We start from the raw sequence: 15911 nt of genomic DNA on the forward strand, positions 1-15911 counted from the left end.
CACCCCGGCCGCGGGCGAGGCCCCGGCGGGGCAGGCGCGGGACTCTGCGTCCGAGACCGGGTCCGAGGGATCGGGCGGGGAGCCGGGCGGCGCGGCGGAGAACAGCGGCGCGGACGAGCCCTCCTTCAGTGACCCCGAGGACTTCGTGGAGGACGTGAGCGAGGAAGGTGAGGCGGCGGGGCCGGTCTGCGCCGAAGTTCCCGATCCTCGATCGCGGGAGGGGTGCCCGCCCTCTGCCTGTCGCCCCCACGGAGGGAAGGTTTCCGTGTGCGCCTGGATCTTGTTTTCTCCAAAAGAAGAGGAGGGCAGGGTGGAGACAACTTGGGGAACCAGCCACTGGCACTGCAGCCTGGAGTTTGGAGGGTGGTGAGGGCAGACGGCGTGCACGCGGGAGCCGTGGTCGAGTGTGCAGCGGTGTGGCCGTTAGGGTCGAGCCGAGCTGGACACTCATGTGCTGCACGGTCTCGGGTGACAGTTCTTCGTCTGCAGTCTGGGTGCCCCGAGTGACCCGCCAGACTTGTCAGAGGTCTGAGACTGACTCGGTGCCGACTCCTTAGGGGTGGATGGACGCTGTCCCTCGGGAGTGGGAAGATCAGGGTGGCCAAGCTGGGTTCCTTTGCCCCCGCTGTCCCACAGCAGCGTCTACCCCCAGAGAGTTCCTTAGGAGGACAGTTTGAGGCCGGCTCTGCCCGATTCCTGTTTGCGTCTCTCTTTTCCTAAGTCTGTAGGCATACCGTCATCCTTCTGTTGGCAAATAATTTTCTCGAGTTGTAGGATTATCGCTTACTTTGCCTTACTTTTTGCCTTGGTTCGACTTACATGCGTTATTTCTGCTTTTTGCCAGAGAGAGCCTGTCCCCTAAGGTTACTTCTGATGATGACTGATCTCATTTGTTTTCATGTTTGTTTTTAGCCATTTTATCTTTTCAGGCTGGGAGCGCGTAAGTGGATTCCTCTGCATATTGACCACCTTAGAATAAAATGGGAAAAATGAATTAGACACCATAGAGGTAGCCAACTATACACCAGGAAGATAAGATGTTACCACTTAAAGTTAGCTTTTTTGGAGATGTGTCTGATCACTCTGAGAATGAGTCAGAATAATAAAGGATATCACATAAAACGAAAAAGAAGGTTTAGAGAACCAACAGAGTTGTTTGACTTTGAAAGATAATTTTATTTATTTTTAAAATTTTTATCAAATGCTTTTGGTTTTTTTTCTTCCAGTTTTACTGAGGTGTAATTGATGTACAGCACTGTATAAGTTTGAAGTGTGCTGCATAATGATTTGACTTATTTGAAACATAATTTTAAAGGGCTACCTGTTATTGTCACTATTGTCTTATACTTTATTTCATGAGACAAAATACATTTCAGCATGAAAAGCAGGGCAGGCTCCACAAGCTAGTGAGGACTTGGGAGCCACTGATCCAGTCAAAGCCCTTCACCTGTAAGAAAATGTGTTCCTTGTGGAGTAGGTTGCTGGGAATTGACAGAGAGGCTGTGTTTCTGGGCTCACCCCCTTTCCCCTACCCCCCAGCCTAGACCAGTGTTCTTTTCTTACCACACCAATTTATCTTCTATTTTAAAATTTGAGTTTTGATTTTAAAGCGTATTTTGAGCCCTTAGGTATTTATTCACAACTGATTTTTTTTTAAGCATTATTTGAGCACACCTAATTTACACAAGATTTCTAGTATGTGGCTTCCGATGTGTGACAGAGGATACTGACGTGAGCACAGGCCGTCCAGGCTAGGTGACTGCTGGGAGGGCCTTTGGAAGCCCTTGTCATCCTGATATTTTGCCAGAGTGACCTGTGAGGCTCCTGGTACTAAGGAGCAAAAACTGAGCAAGCTGTCAGTTTCCTTGAGGCCAGTAGCTCACATATGTTTTCTGGTACATGAGAACTGCCCTGTAGGGTCAGAAAGTGATGCTCAGCATGCTGGTTCTTTTGAAAATGGGCCGAGTCTCATGACGAGCCCTCTCGTAGGTGCCGCAGCCCCAGTGCCGTTGTCTTGCCTCCTTCCTCTTTGAGACAGGTGAACTCACACAGTTGCATCTTTTTTTTTTAAATTAATTAATTAATTTTATTTTTGGCTACGTTGGGTCTTTGTTGCTGCACGCGGGCTTTCTCTAGTTGAGGCAAGCAGGGGCTGCTCTTCGTTGCGGTGCGCGGGCTTCTCATTGCGGTGGCTCCTCTTGTTGCGGAGCACGGGCTCTAGGTGCACAGGCTTCAGTAGTTGTGGCATGTGGGCTCAGTAGTTGTGGCTCACGGGTTCTAGAGCGCAGGCTCAGTAGTTGGGGTGCACAGGCTTAGTTGCTCTGCAGCATGTGGGATCTTCCCGGACCAGGGCTCCAACCGGTGTCCCCTGCATTGGCAGGCGGATTCTCAACCTCTGCGCCACCAGGGAAGCCTGCACAGTTGCACCTTAATCAGTTTAATTTTTCAGCTGCCTTTGGTGCTTGGCCAAGCAAATATGTGATAATGGTTTTAACTAAGTGTCTTCTTTGCTACTTAGTCTTGAGAACTGTTTCTTTCTTTATTCCCTGTAGTCAGAGTGGGAACCTGACTGTGTGGGCTAGTAATGATGAAGGAAGTGTGTTTCTTCCTGTGTAGTTACTATGCTTATTCCCTTAAGTGTGTGTGGGTGGGTTCTTATAAACCAGACACAGTTTGTATAAAAGCTGAGCTTTTTATGTTTGTAAATTTGGATCAGGCTTAACAGGCCTTGTAATTGTCTAGTAAGTCAGCTTTAAAAGTAACCCGAGGATTTGACTTCAGTCTCTGTAGGGGAAATGCGATGACCTAATCTGCCTCTTTTCTTCTTTTTCCTTTTTGCTTGGCCTAAATTTTAGCTTCATTGAAATTTAACTGGCAATTCTTTTATCCAAGGTAACATTTTCAGTATCATTCGTTAAAGGTGTTGAAGTTTAATTAGAGATAGTTTATAACAGGGCTTTGCCTCTGGAAATTAAAGGACTTTTTTTCTTTTTTGAAGACCTCTTAACCTTTTTAACACAAAAGTGAAGAAAATTCATCTTAAGTTTTGAAAATGAAATACAACAAAGAATATTTTCTGACATGTGTCCTGTATAGCATGTTGAAATACTTGAGTATAGTGCAGAAATTAGAGTGATAATTAGGTTCCAGAACACATAGATACCTGAGTAACAAGCCATTGTTCTTCAGCTGTTGTTTAAAAATTACCTTGTACACTCATTTTGCCTGTACAGACAGTCCCCAAGTTGTGATGGTTTGAATTACAGTGGTATGTAAGTGGGTTTAACAGGAAGTAACCCCATTGTAAATCAGGAAGGTCTGTATTACCAGTGTAGTTTCGTGTGATGAGTATGCTTTGATGGCAACCTTAAAGATGTCTTTCTGTTCTAGCTCCTAACACGGTGCCTTGTAATCTTATAGCTTTCTAGACAAGCTGGCTAACTAATTGGGATTAGGATTCGTACAGAATTGTGTTAAAAAGAGGAGGATTTGCTTTTTTTCATCTGATACTCCATTTACCCTCCGAGAGCCCATCTGCAGCAGCCAGTCCAGCATTTCTGTTGGTGCTGGGGCGTTAGGGTCAAAAGGACTCCAAGCCTGAGACAGGCCTCGGATAAGGTTGCAGCGGGCAGCCCCCAGATGACATTGAATCGCCCAGAAAACAGTAGGCCTCCAGTTGGCTTCGCAGACCTGTTTGCATTGATTCCTCTGTGTTTCTTTTTCCTGGTTCGTTTTACACCTATCTTTTCTTCTTTTCCTCTTACTCTTGCTGACCATTTTATGCAAATGAAGCAATTCTGAGAAGTTTGAACACTTAAGATTTGGGTTCTTTGATCTTAATTTTAAAAGCGGGTGGCATGAACATAATAGGTTTTGAGCTTTGGATTGAAGTTATGAGAATAAGTTGATGTTGCTTACTGTGTTCCAAGCACTGTTCTAAGCATTTACAATTTAATGTCTAAATGGCTGGTGTCTCCCAGTGATACTGCGAGGTATTTCGACGAACTGGAGACACGATGTTCTGTAAGATGCATCACTGCTTGCTTTCATGAGCTTCTCTAGTCTGTAGTCACCTGGTTGAAGTGCCATTCTCAGTCCCGTGTTGTTTGCAAACAAGGCTGTTTTACGTACAGAATATAGGGTGATGAGTGTGTTTCGTTGTAAACTGAAGACAGTGCCTGGTGGTGAGTTGGTAATAGAGGTGGGTCAGAGAAGGCCACTCCCTAGCTTGCCCGGGTGTTTTCTGGTTCCTGGTGGAGGGCCATCCTCTCTTTTGCCTTCTTCATTATTAAAACCTCTTTGAAAAAATTCATTTAAAATCTTCCATTATTGCCAGAAGCCAGTTGATATCTTGACTGTCAGTGGGAGTGTAAAGAGTTACGATATTTCTAATTCTTTCAAGTTTAAATTTTGAGTCAAGCCAGGGCTCTGATTTCTTTTGCTCACAGTGAAAGCATTTAGATTATTCACTGTTTGCTTTTTGGAAACTTGTTCAGTGTGCTAACCTAGTGCATTAACTTGGTCAAAAAAAGTCATTCGACAAATCTTTCACTTGTACAGAATTACTGGGAGATATACTCAAAGATCGGCCACAGGAAGCAGATGGAATCGATTCCGTGATTGTGGTCGACAATGTTCCTCAAGTGGGACCTGACCGTCTGGAGAAACTCAAAAACGTCATCCATAAGATCTTTTCCAAGTTTGGGAAAATCACAAATGATTTTTATCCAGAGGAGGATGGAAGGACAAAAGGGTGAGTCATGTTCTCCAGCACGGAAGTGTCGCTTGTGTTTTCTTGGTAGCTGACAGACACCGTGAAGATGGTCGTGTGCTCAGGAGCTCACTGTGAATGCGGGAGCATGGCCTCACTTTGGCACTTTGGTCACATTTATCCAGGCCGCCCACTGCTCTCTGGAGCAGTGATTTGGTCCTTGGGGTCATTGGAGGGAGGGAGAAGGAGATGCAGTGTGGTTCTTGAATTGGGTATCATAAGGTGGCTGCTATGCTTTTGAGAAATCAGACCTTGGTCTCTTCTTCGTTGAACAGTTATTGAGACAATATACATCCTGGGTAAAGGGACCAACAGATCTGAAAGTTGGCGAGATTTCAGGAAAAGTTGACATGGTATTTTACTGATTCTAAGATGTGCTTTTTTCCCACATTTATCATCTCTGAAATGGAGATACTTCTTAGAATCTAGGGGACATTGTGTCATTCCATAGCGACTTTTTTGTGGCATCACCTAAAATATTGTATCTTTTATTTATTTTTAAATTTATTTATTTATCTTTGGCCACGTTGGGTCTTCGCTGCTGCGCGCGGGCTTTCTCTAGTTGCAGCAAGCAGGGGCTAATCTTCGTTGCGGTGTGCAGGCTTCTTATTGCGGTGGCTTCTCTTGTTGCATAGCAGGGGCTCTAGGCACATGGGCTCAGTAGTTGTGGCACGCGGGCTCAATAGTTGTGGCTTATGGGCTCTAGAGCGCAGGCTCGGTAGTTGTGGCGCACGGGCTTAGCTGCTCCATGGCATGTGGGATCTTGCCGGACCAGGGCTCGAACCCGTGTCCTCCGCATTGGCAGGCGGATTCTTAACCACTGCGCCACCAGGGAAGTCCCTGTATCTTTTTAAAATGGTAGCATGAGGTATGTGTCTCGCAGTTTGCTTTTTAAGTTCAATATTAGGTTTTTTGTGTTGGTAAGTGTAATTCTAGTTTCTTCCTTGTAAATGCTCTGTGCTCTGTCATATCATATGACAGTTGTCTGTTTTCCTATGGATTGACAGTGTTTTGAACAGCGGTTAGGAACAGCCTAGTGTCTCTCCTCTTCTGAGCACAAGAGAGGGTTTGGGCTGCATGAAGTGCCCCTCTTCAGAGCGACTGGCCAATTCCTGATTATGCCTGAGTGTCGCTACCAGTTTGCACTCGACCAGCAGGGATGAGAGTTCTGTTTGTTGCTCTACAAACTTGTCAGACTTTCACCATTAAAATTTCATAAAAACATCAGCCTCTGGGTACAGGCAAAATTGTCTTATGGGACAGGAATGAGAAGGTGGTATAAACTTAATTTTTAATTTCAAATTTTGGAAACTAACTAGAATAGTTTTAATTTCTTAAAAAATTATCACATGCAGGCAGTGCTTCATACTTTTTCTATTTCAGGAACTAGGTGGAAGGATAACCTTTTTTTTGAGCAGTTGCTTGTGCTATTTTTGTTATAACGAAACATTCTCTGAGAGCCTTTGTAATTTTGCCTGTAATACATAGTATTAGACTACCCATGTCTCTTTAAACAGTTTTGTTGAAAGGTACTTGACACAGTAAAATCAGATAGTTCTAAGGTGTACAATTTCATAAGTTTTGGTGTATGTATACACCCATAAAACCATTACCGTAGTCAAGGTAATGAACATTTTGGTTAATTAGCTTTTCTATAATTTCTGATCGTGTACTTAGAGACTTTGGATCTTTGCTAGGATTTTGTTCATGTTTAGAAATGCTCTGCTAGGGATCTGACTGCCTCCGGGACACGGCAGGAAGACAGGTCTCGGGTACTCATGGCGGGTACGAGCCCTGTGGAGGGCTGGGTGTGTTGAGCGTGCCCTGCCTGATCTTCATGTCTGCACTTGTGCAAGTTGCCCTCTTTCTCAATTCAGGTATATCTTCCTGGAATATGCATCCCCTGCCCACGCTTTGGATGCTGTGAAAAATGCCGATGGCTACAAGCTCGACAAGCAGCACACATTCAGAGTCAACCTCTTCACCGATTTTGACAAGTGAGTTCTGACTCAGCCCAGGAGAACCTGGGCATTTTCCTGAGCATGAATGGCCAGACGTTTCTGCCCCGGGGGGCAGTGGGTGCTTGGTGGCCTTTTTGGTAGCTGCATTCTCCCATCAGACCACTGCAGGACCATTTCACATCCCTGGCCAGTAGCACCCCCTGACCACCAGCGTCCCCTCACCGGTTGTGACCAATCAAAACCTTGTCCTTTCCCTCTGCGGGGAGGGCAGGGGTGCAGTACTGCCTGGGGTTGAGAACCACTCAACCTTGTAATCATCATCGTGTTGCTACTCTTCTAGGTACATGACTATCAGTGATGAATGGGATATTCCAGAGAAACAACCTTTCAAAGACCTGGTATGTTGTATAAAATCTATACGTAATGGGAAGAAATGGTGGCTAGCCTCTTGGCTTGAAGTGATGTATTCCTCAGGAGTTAAAGTTGCTGACTGAACTGGTCAAATCTCTTAAGAGCAACAGTTATGAATAAGTATTCTTTGGTTAAAATTAATGAAATGTATTATATTCCTTGCCTTTGGTTCTGTTTCTAGGGAAATTTACGTTATTGGCTTGAAGAGGCAGAATGCAGAGATCAGTACAGTGTGATATTTGAGAGTGGAGACCGCACTTCCATATTCTGGAATGACGTAAAGGATCCGGTCTCCATCGAAGAGAGAGCGGTGGGTATTTGCTGCCATGTGGGGACTTACCTCGTGTTTCCTTAACAAAGAGGAGTTCGGTGGGAATTCCCTGGTAATCCAGTGGTTAGGACTTGCGCTTTCACTGCCAACGGCCCGAGTTTGATCCCTGGTCAGGGAACTAAGATCCCAAAAGCCGCACGGCAAAAGAAGAGAGGAGCTTGGTATAAGAGCAGGTGAGTGTCACGTGCTTTGAGGTTACGCCTCTGAGAAAAACTTTTATTCTTCCAGCTTTGAAAGGCGCCCTAAGAAGTGGATAGGCTTCTCGTGTTTTTAGCTAAAAGTTTGAGTATATTTGTTGTAGACTTTGGACTCTTTGTGTTCGGCTTTTTGTTGTGTTAACATCGGCACTGATTCTTTCCACAGAGATGGACAGAGACGTATGTGCGTTGGTCTCCTAAGGGCACCTACCTGGCGACCTTTCATCAGCGAGGCATTGCTCTTTGGGGGGGAGAGAAATTCAAACAAATTCAGAGATTCAGCCACCAAGGGGTTCAGCTTATTGACTTCTCACCTTGTGAAAGGTAAGTTGTTCGAAAATTGCAAATGGAGTCATGCCAGCCTTCTATGGTAATTTTTTAAAGCTTTATTTTGCAATAATTTTAAAGTTAAAATAGAAACATTATAGGAAGAGTCCAAAGGACTCGCGTGTGCTCTTTACCGCGATTCTCCAGTTACTATTTTGTTGCATTTGCTTTATTGTTTCCTTTCTCCGCACATCTGCATAAACTACGTCATCTTGCATAAGGGACTTGAGTATCTGCTGACTTTGGTATCGACCGTGGGGGGGCCTGGAACCAGCGCCCTGTAGATACTGCACGTGACCATCTGTTCTCTTTACCTTGTTGTCTTAATTAAAATCCAAAGAAGAGAAAGTATGAGAATTCCACATCTCTCATTCCGCTCGTGCACACAGCCAACTTTTGTTTGGAATCTGTTGGATCATTCCTTGTCCTGATTTTATCAGGGAAACTTTTTTTTTAACACCTTTATTGGAGTATAATTGCTTTACTCAGGGAAGCATTTTGAGGTGACCCTTGGAGCACCCTGGTGCCGAACGGGACTGAATGGTCTGTGCCACAGTGGCTCTGCTCCGTATTTCGAGCGGGGTCTCCAGGCGGGAGGACATGGTCAGGGGAGCCTGGAGTTGGAGAAAGTGCTGCTTCCACGAGTCTTGGCTGCTGTTCTGGCAGCCTCACTTGTGCCTGGAGAGTCTCCTTCTGGAGCGGAGGCTTGGCCACGTCCACTGCAGCGTGGACAGGTCCTTGCCACACCCACACAGCTGTGACCTTCACATGAGAGGAGGTGGAAGTGTGCAGGAGATGAGTAGGTGTCCTCTCTGTTGTAGGTACCTGGTGACTTTTAGCCCCCTGATGGACACTCAGGATGACCCTCAGGCCATCATCATCTGGGACATCCTTACCGGGCAGAAGAAGAGAGGTTTTCACTGTGAAAGCTCAGCCCATTGGCCTATTTTTAAGTAAGTGGACCCGTGGTAGCCAGTGGTGACCTCTTTGCGGCCTTTTCTTCGTCGATGAGTCTGGCACTTTTCTTCTTTATAGGTGGAGCCATGATGGTAAATTCTTTGCCAGAATGACACTCGATACTCTCAGTATCTATGAAACTCCTGTAAGTGATTTATTTGATTATCTGAAAGTGAGCTGCCCCGTCAGTCGCTTGTCAGCTCCAGTAGCTGCTCGAGGATGCAGTGCTTTCCCTTAATTTTTGGTGCAGCCAAAAGGGAGAGAGACTAGTTCTGTGCCTTTCAGTTGCTCGGGTCCTGGATTTGGGTCTTAAATCTGCCAGCCCCCACTTCTGCTGCCGCAGGGGGTTAAGGATGGGAGTTGGTGAAATGGGCTCTGGAAATGTGTACTTAGGTGCTGTGCGTGAATTGTTCCATTGTTGATCTGTCACCCTCTGCTTACACTGCTCCCTCGGCAAGCTCACATTGTAAAAGGTTGTATGAGCCACTGAGACATTGGCGTGGTTTAACTCCATTGTAACCTTGTTTTTCCACAGTCCATGGGTCTTTTGGACAAGAAGAGCTTGAAGATCTCTGGCATAAAGTAAGCGAATCTCTTGGCTGTGGCTTTTGCCGCCCTCCCCCAGCACTCGGCTCCTGCACAGTTGCAGAGAATGCTGGTGCTTTGTCACCCTAGCGCCAGGGTGTCACGGCAGGCTTGTGCCTGCCGCCGCGCACTGTGTGTTGGCGCCCCCCGTCAGCATTCCCCGTTCCTGCATGTAAGGGCATCTTGAGGGCCTGCTTCCTTTCATGGTTCTGCCTTGGAACCAGAGACTTGGAGGCACAGTCTTGGAGGAAGAGGGGTCTCCACTTAGTTGAAAGTCTCTGTGTCTCTCTGGTGGTCTGTGCCATGGGGTTTGCGTGGCCTCAGTGAACTGCAGCTGGTTTTCTCTGGCAATGAGGAGGCACGTTTGTTGTTGTTGTTGTTGTTTTTGCAGTACGCGGGCCTCTCACTGTCGTGGCCTCTCCCGTAGCGGAGCACAGGCTCCGGACACGCAGGCTCAGCGGCCATGGCTCACGGGCCCAGCCGCTCCGCGGCATGTGGGATCCTCCCAGACTGGGGCACGAACCCACGTCCCCTGCATCGGCAGGCGGACCCTCAACCACTGCGCCACCAGGGCAGCCCTGGAGGCACGTTTTTATTTACCTGAACTCTCTGGGGGCACTGAGGTATCAGCAGTGCAAGGACCCACATGCTCCTGATTGTTTTTATGTTTACATCTTGGGCAAAACAATGGCTTCTAATGAAAAGTAAAACTGGGAATTAATTCTCAGTAAAATGCAAAAGTAAAGGTACTCTTCACAGATAGGAACTCATGGATTGTTCGTTACAGCACTTTTTAGGGTAATTTTTGCAGTAGAGAGAATTGCCCTAATGCTTCTTTAATCCTCTTATATTTTTTGATTTGGGGTTTTCCCCCTTTAGCCCCTTAATGAATCTTCAGAAATCACGTAGCTGGGTCCATCAGCCTAAAGTTTATTTTACTTGCCTTGTGGTTAAGAGTTTGAGTGGGGGTTTCAGGGCTTGGGGATTGAATCTTGTGACCCCCGTGCGACAGTGGGTGGTGTTATCAGCACCTCTCTCTCCTCGATGGCACAGTGTGTCTAGCAAAGCCCCCGAGCTGTTCTGGGGACGGAGCCCATGGTAGTGAGCGCTGGCTGCTACTAGTGTTCTTAGGGTACGTGCGCCCCCTCTGAGCTTTTACACAGAGAATGAGGTCTCTTGTTCTCTGCTCTCATCATTTCTTAGCCAGTCCTTGTAAGCATTTCATTTTCTTTGTTCTGCAGAGACTTCTCCTGGTCTCCCGGTGGTAACATAATAGCCTTTTGGGTGCCTGAAGATAAGGATATTCCAGCCAGGGTAACCCTGATGCAGCTTCCTACCAGACAAGAGATCAGAGTTAGGAATCTATTTAATGTTGTGGACTGCAAGCTACATTGGCAGAAAAATGGAGATTACTTGTGTGTTAAAGTAGATAGGACTCCAAAAGGAACCCAGGTAAGTGGATGCCAGTGGGCAGGGGGCAGGGGTCATTCTTTCTACAGCTCAGTTCTCTTCGGGGGGTGTTAATGGATTTTTTGGTTCAAACTCATGACTTATTTTCACACCCACCTGACACCAAAAGTTAGCTGGTGTGTCATAGCTAGAGGTGTTGTCATATTCCAGCTGAGGAGTGTAATGTTTTTCTATAAAACTTTGAGCGGGTGATAACATTCGTGTAGTTTAGAGTTGACGTAGGTTAGCGTTCACAAGAGAACACAGGGAAATCTCTAGGCACCCACCTTCCTTCACTCAAGTAGTTAAAATGAGTAGGTTGTTTTCTTTTAGATTTTCTCTTTAAACACAGGGTAGCATGCTTGACACAGTTCTGCATCCAGACTTTCTGTTGGTTTGCATCACTTAATATTTAACTTATCCAAAAAACTGCGTGATTTTTTTCCTTCTAATGGAAATATTCCTCTTCCTTTTACCAAAAAAAAGTTCTTTTAACTGTACAGTTACTGGATTTTTTTTTTTTTTTTTTTTTTTTTTGGTACGTGGGCCTCTCACTGTTGTGGCCTCTCCCGTGCGGAGCACAGGCTCCGGACATGCAGGCTCAGCGGCCATGGCTCACGGGCCCAGCCGCTCCGCGGCATGTGGGATCCTCCCGGACCGGGGCACGAACCCGTGTGCCCTGCATCGGCAGGCGGATTCTCAACCACTGCGCCACCAGGGAAGCCCAGTTACTGGATTTTATTACATTCACACAGTTGTACAACTTACCGCTGTCTTAATTCCAGAACATTTCCATCACCCCCAAAAGGAACTCCACACCCATCAGCAGTCACCACCATTCCTGACATCCTCTGATCTGCTCTCTTGCTTCCTGTCTCTCTGGATTTCCCTATTCTGGACATTTCATGTGAATGGAATCATACACTCTATGGCCTTTTGTATCTGGCTTCCTTCACTGAACATTTGTTCAAGGCTCCTCCAGGTTGTGCCATGTGCCTGTCCCGCATTGAATTGTATCATGTTTGTCCATTTAGCTGTTGATGGACACTTGGGTTGTTTCCACCTTTTGGCTGTCGTGAATAACAGCACCCACTTTTTACATGAGTGCATCTTGAAACGCGCTGCAGGATGTTCTGCTGTTTTGAAATAGTTGGATCAGTCCTAGTCAGTGGACCTTTATGGCACTACAGCTGCAATGTGTATTCTTGGACCTATCTGTGCTTGAGATGACCTTTAGGGCAGGTCTTGAATAGAATCTGGGTTGGGGGCGGTGGGATCCATTTGTTCTCCAGAGACTGTACCAGTTTCTACCTCCATCAGCTTTTTTTTTTTTTTTTTAGATAAATTTATTTATTTAGGTTGCGTTGGGTCTTCATTGCTGCGCACAGGCTTTCTCTAGTTGTGGCAAGCGGGGGCTACTCTTCGTTGCGGTGCACGGGCTTCTCATTGCGGTGGCTTCTCTTGTTGCGGAGCACGGGCTCTAGACATGTGGACTTTAGTAGTTGCAGCACGCGGGCTCAGTAGTTGTGGCTCACGGGTTCCAGAGCACAGGCTCAGTAGTTGTGGTGCACGGGCTTAGTTGCTCCGCGGCATGTGGGATCTTCCCGGACCAGGGCTCGAACCTGTGTCCCCTGCATTGGCAGGCGGATTCTTAACCACTGTGCCACCTGGGAAGTCCCCCTTCATCAGCTTTTGAGAGTTCTTGTTTCATCATTTTAATCACTACAGATGTTCATGTCTTTACCAGGTGTATATGTTTAATCTTTCATTAAATTCTTAAATTGTCCTGTCTTCCTCATGCTTTCAGTTTCCAGAATTTTACCCCTTTCCTTTTCTTTTTTTTACACAGGGTGTTGTCACAAATTTTGAAATTTTCCGAATGAGAGAAAAACAGGTGCCTGTCGATGTGGTCGAAATGAAAGGCAAGTCCCACTGTCATTGTCCTGTGATTGAGTTCACCTGTGTGCTGTCACACGTACCCTTAAAGCTTCTGTGTGAATTCATGGCCCAGGTAGAATGGCCGAGACTCGGAACCCTGATTCACAGTGAACAGCACCTGGCTCTCAGTTACAAAACATGCATGTGTTTAGGGTGTTGTCCTTTCCAACTTCAATCTCTTAGCTTTTCCAGTTGCCAAGTGAAGTGATGCCTCGTGTTTTTCCACACCACGCGATCTGCTTATATAGCAGAGGAACAGGGGTTCTCACCATTTTCCACACTTGGGAGACAGTGTGAAGGGCAGGCTTTCATCACATGCCCAGTGACGGCAGCTGAAGGACTTGTGCTCTTACGTGTGAAAGTTCTCAGTTTAATAGAGGTGTTTTGTTTTTTTGGTGGGTTTCTTTGGACTCATGGAAACTTCAGATGCTGCGTTTCTGTCTTTAGGTGGAAAATTTAGGCTGTATTTTCTGTTTTGCTGGGGAGAGGAGGAGGGGAAGGGGGTGAAGTGGCCGCGCTGCCTGGGTAGAGAGGCGCGTGAGCCCTTGCGCCCAGGGCCGCAGCGAGGAGTGTGGGGAGGGTTCGTCCACAGGCTGCACCGCACCTGGCCTGCCCCTCCCGGCCCCTGCGGCAGGACGGGGCGGGGCGCAGGGTGCTGTGCCTGCTGGCTGGGCGGCTCCACACAGGTGCAGTGCGCTGCCTTTGCTTCTGTGCTGCTCTCTGGTCCTTTGAATGAGTTTAAGAATTTGGGGCATTTCTCTGGTTGAAGAACTCTAACTGGTCAGGAATGTTCTGTTCCTAAGTGACCAAAAGGAACTCCCCCTTCTTCCCGGTCTTAGAAACCATCATAGCCTTCGCCTGGGAGCCGAACGGGAGTAAGTTCGCTGTGCTGCACGGGGAAGCCCCTCGGATATCGGTGTCTTTCTACCACGTGAAGAGCAACGGCAAGATCGAGCTCATCAGTAAGTAGGCGGCTCGCGCCGGGCCCAGGGCAGGGCTCGGCCGTTGCTCCGTGCAGAGCGCTCGCTGGGACAGGCGCGGAGGGTCACGTGGGCTGGTGGCGGTGGTGATGGCCCCAGAGGGAGTTTGTTGCAAAGGATGGGCCTTCTCTGCGCTCCCGCGGGGCCCTTGTACTACACTGTTCCGAAGTCCTGTCCTGTCCTCTTGTGGCTGCAGCTGCCCGCTCTGGGCTTGGGGTCACATGCCCGCCCTCGGTCTGCTCCGCCTGGAAGCCCCGTCGCCCCTCAGGACAGGCTCCTCACCCAGCCTGGACGCCACCGGGGCTCCCCGCTCCGTGCTCTCCGGTCCTGCGTCCTTAGTGCCGAACACGAGGCGGGTCCTCTGTGTTCAGCACTAACGCCGCTTCAGCGTTTCCCTTTGTGAGGACGGAGTGGGGAGACCTCTTGCACCCGCCTTGAGGGTGAGGCGCCCGCAGGGTGTGCTCGCCCCACGCTCCCTGAACCTCACCCAGGGCTTCTTGCCACAAAGGCAGGGGGGTCATCCCAGTGCCTGACAGGGACTCCTGTGCCCTGGGAAGGGCTCTTCCTGAGATATGTCTATAAGAAATCAGGTTCACTTCCTGAAGTTCAGCAGTATTCGTGGTAGAATCATTCGTAGTGTCATCAGCTGGCTGCCTATCACAAAACTGACTGTGTTAGTAATTCCCTTCCTTATGAAAGGAAGTAAGGGCAGCTGAAGACTTCACGGTCTCTCGTTACCAAGTAGGTTATAAAAGAGCAAGTACACGAGCGCCTCTGCCCTCCGAGTGCCCCGCCGCCCTGAAGGGTCCGTGTCGGGGTCGTCGCACGCGCTTCCCGGCCTCCTCGTGGCGGGGACCGTAGACCACATCTGCCAGCAGCGCTCTCTGCTTTGTCTTGGTCCGAGAGTCGTGCCACCCCCGCTCAGGGTGATGCTGCCTCGCCAGTCTGCCCCCCTCCACAGCCTGCTCCTTCCTCCTGAGTGAAGGGACCCCCAGGGCGAGGACCTGGCTCTAGCCCTTCAGGAAGTGAGTGGTGTGGAGATGATGGGGTTCAGTCGTTTCTCTTAGTTCAAATGGTGTGTGAGTCGCCAGGATAGCGGACTTGTAGGCTTTTCGGGCTCACGCGGCTCTTTGAGAATCTGATGAAAGCTATGGATTTCTCACCCTGGTGGTGAGTCCCTGTAACACCACCAACCGCAAGTGGAGTCTTTCGTCCAGTTACGTTGTCAAGTACGTTGTTTTGGACGTAAAATGATATTTAAGACAGTATTGCAGCTTCAGAATCCCCCCTGCCCCCCTTTTTTTTTTAACTGGGTCATAATTTGAGGTGTACTGAAGGTGATCTTCTGACCTGTTTTCACAGGTAGTCAACAGGTGTGGTACCTCCATAGAGTTGTGGTGTATACACCCGTGGGGGGCAGCGAGAGCCCACTGCCGGTCCTCCCTTCTCCGCTGCAGGCTGACGTCTGACACTTTCTTTCCTTTCAGAGATGTTTGATAAACAGCAGGCCAACACCATCTTCTGGAGCCCCCAAGGGCAGTTCGTTGTGTTGGCTGGTCTGCGGAGGTGGGTTTCTGTCTGGTGCGGTGGGCTTTGGCTGTGGGCTGTGCAGAGACCCTGGCCCCGGGCCCGCGCCCTGGTTCTGAAGGTAGCGATGCTGGCTCTGCACAGATGGGGGTGGACGGGTTCTCCCACAAAAGGGTCGGCCCGTTTGGGTGAAGCGTTGTGTGGCGTCTCCATACTGTTCCCCAGACGCAGGCCAAGACCAGGCAGATTAAAACAGCCTGGCCGCAGGCGCTTTCACTGCGGGCCTGGAGGACAGATCTGCGTGGTTACACAGGACCTCTTGCTGGCGGTCCCATTACCATGTTGTAAGGTCCGTGTCTCCTTGTAGGCAGGATGTTCAGTCAGGCCGTGAGCCCATCTTGTCCTCTGGTTGGTGTGACCACGAGGACCTGGGCGTTACCCTCGCCCGCTCCCGCCTTAGTTGCTGTTTTCAGCAGG

The 15911-nt window shown here is 48.4% G+C and overlaps 1 protein-coding gene across 2 annotated transcripts in view; it reads left to right on the forward strand.

Annotated features, from left to right (window-relative positions):
- Positions 1–15911, forward strand: part of EIF3B (eukaryotic translation initiation factor 3 subunit B) — a 20960-nt gene that overhangs the window by 595 nt on the left and 4454 nt on the right. For both annotated transcript variants that reach the window (XM_007467413.1, XM_007467414.1), the window contains exons 2-14: positions 1–167; positions 4561–4753; positions 6649–6768; positions 7073–7130; positions 7325–7453; positions 7838–7995; positions 8820–8951; positions 9034–9100; positions 9491–9537; positions 10782–10992; positions 12839–12911; positions 13767–13889; positions 15395–15473. In XM_007467413.1, the coding sequence (XP_007467475.1) occupies positions 1–167; positions 4561–4753; positions 6649–6768; positions 7073–7130; positions 7325–7453; positions 7838–7995; positions 8820–8951; positions 9034–9100; positions 9491–9537; positions 10782–10992; positions 12839–12911; positions 13767–13889; positions 15395–15473 (1557 nt within the window). The remainder of the gene's footprint in view (positions 168–4560; positions 4754–6648; positions 6769–7072; positions 7131–7324; positions 7454–7837; positions 7996–8819; positions 8952–9033; positions 9101–9490; positions 9538–10781; positions 10993–12838; positions 12912–13766; positions 13890–15394; positions 15474–15911) is intronic.

Source organism: Lipotes vexillifer, unplaced genomic scaffold (genome assembly GCF_000442215.2).
Source record: "Lipotes vexillifer unplaced genomic scaffold, Lipotes_vexillifer_v1.1 scaffold1451, whole genome shotgun sequence".
Lineage (NCBI taxonomy): Eukaryota > Metazoa > Chordata > Mammalia > Artiodactyla > Lipotidae > Lipotes > Lipotes vexillifer.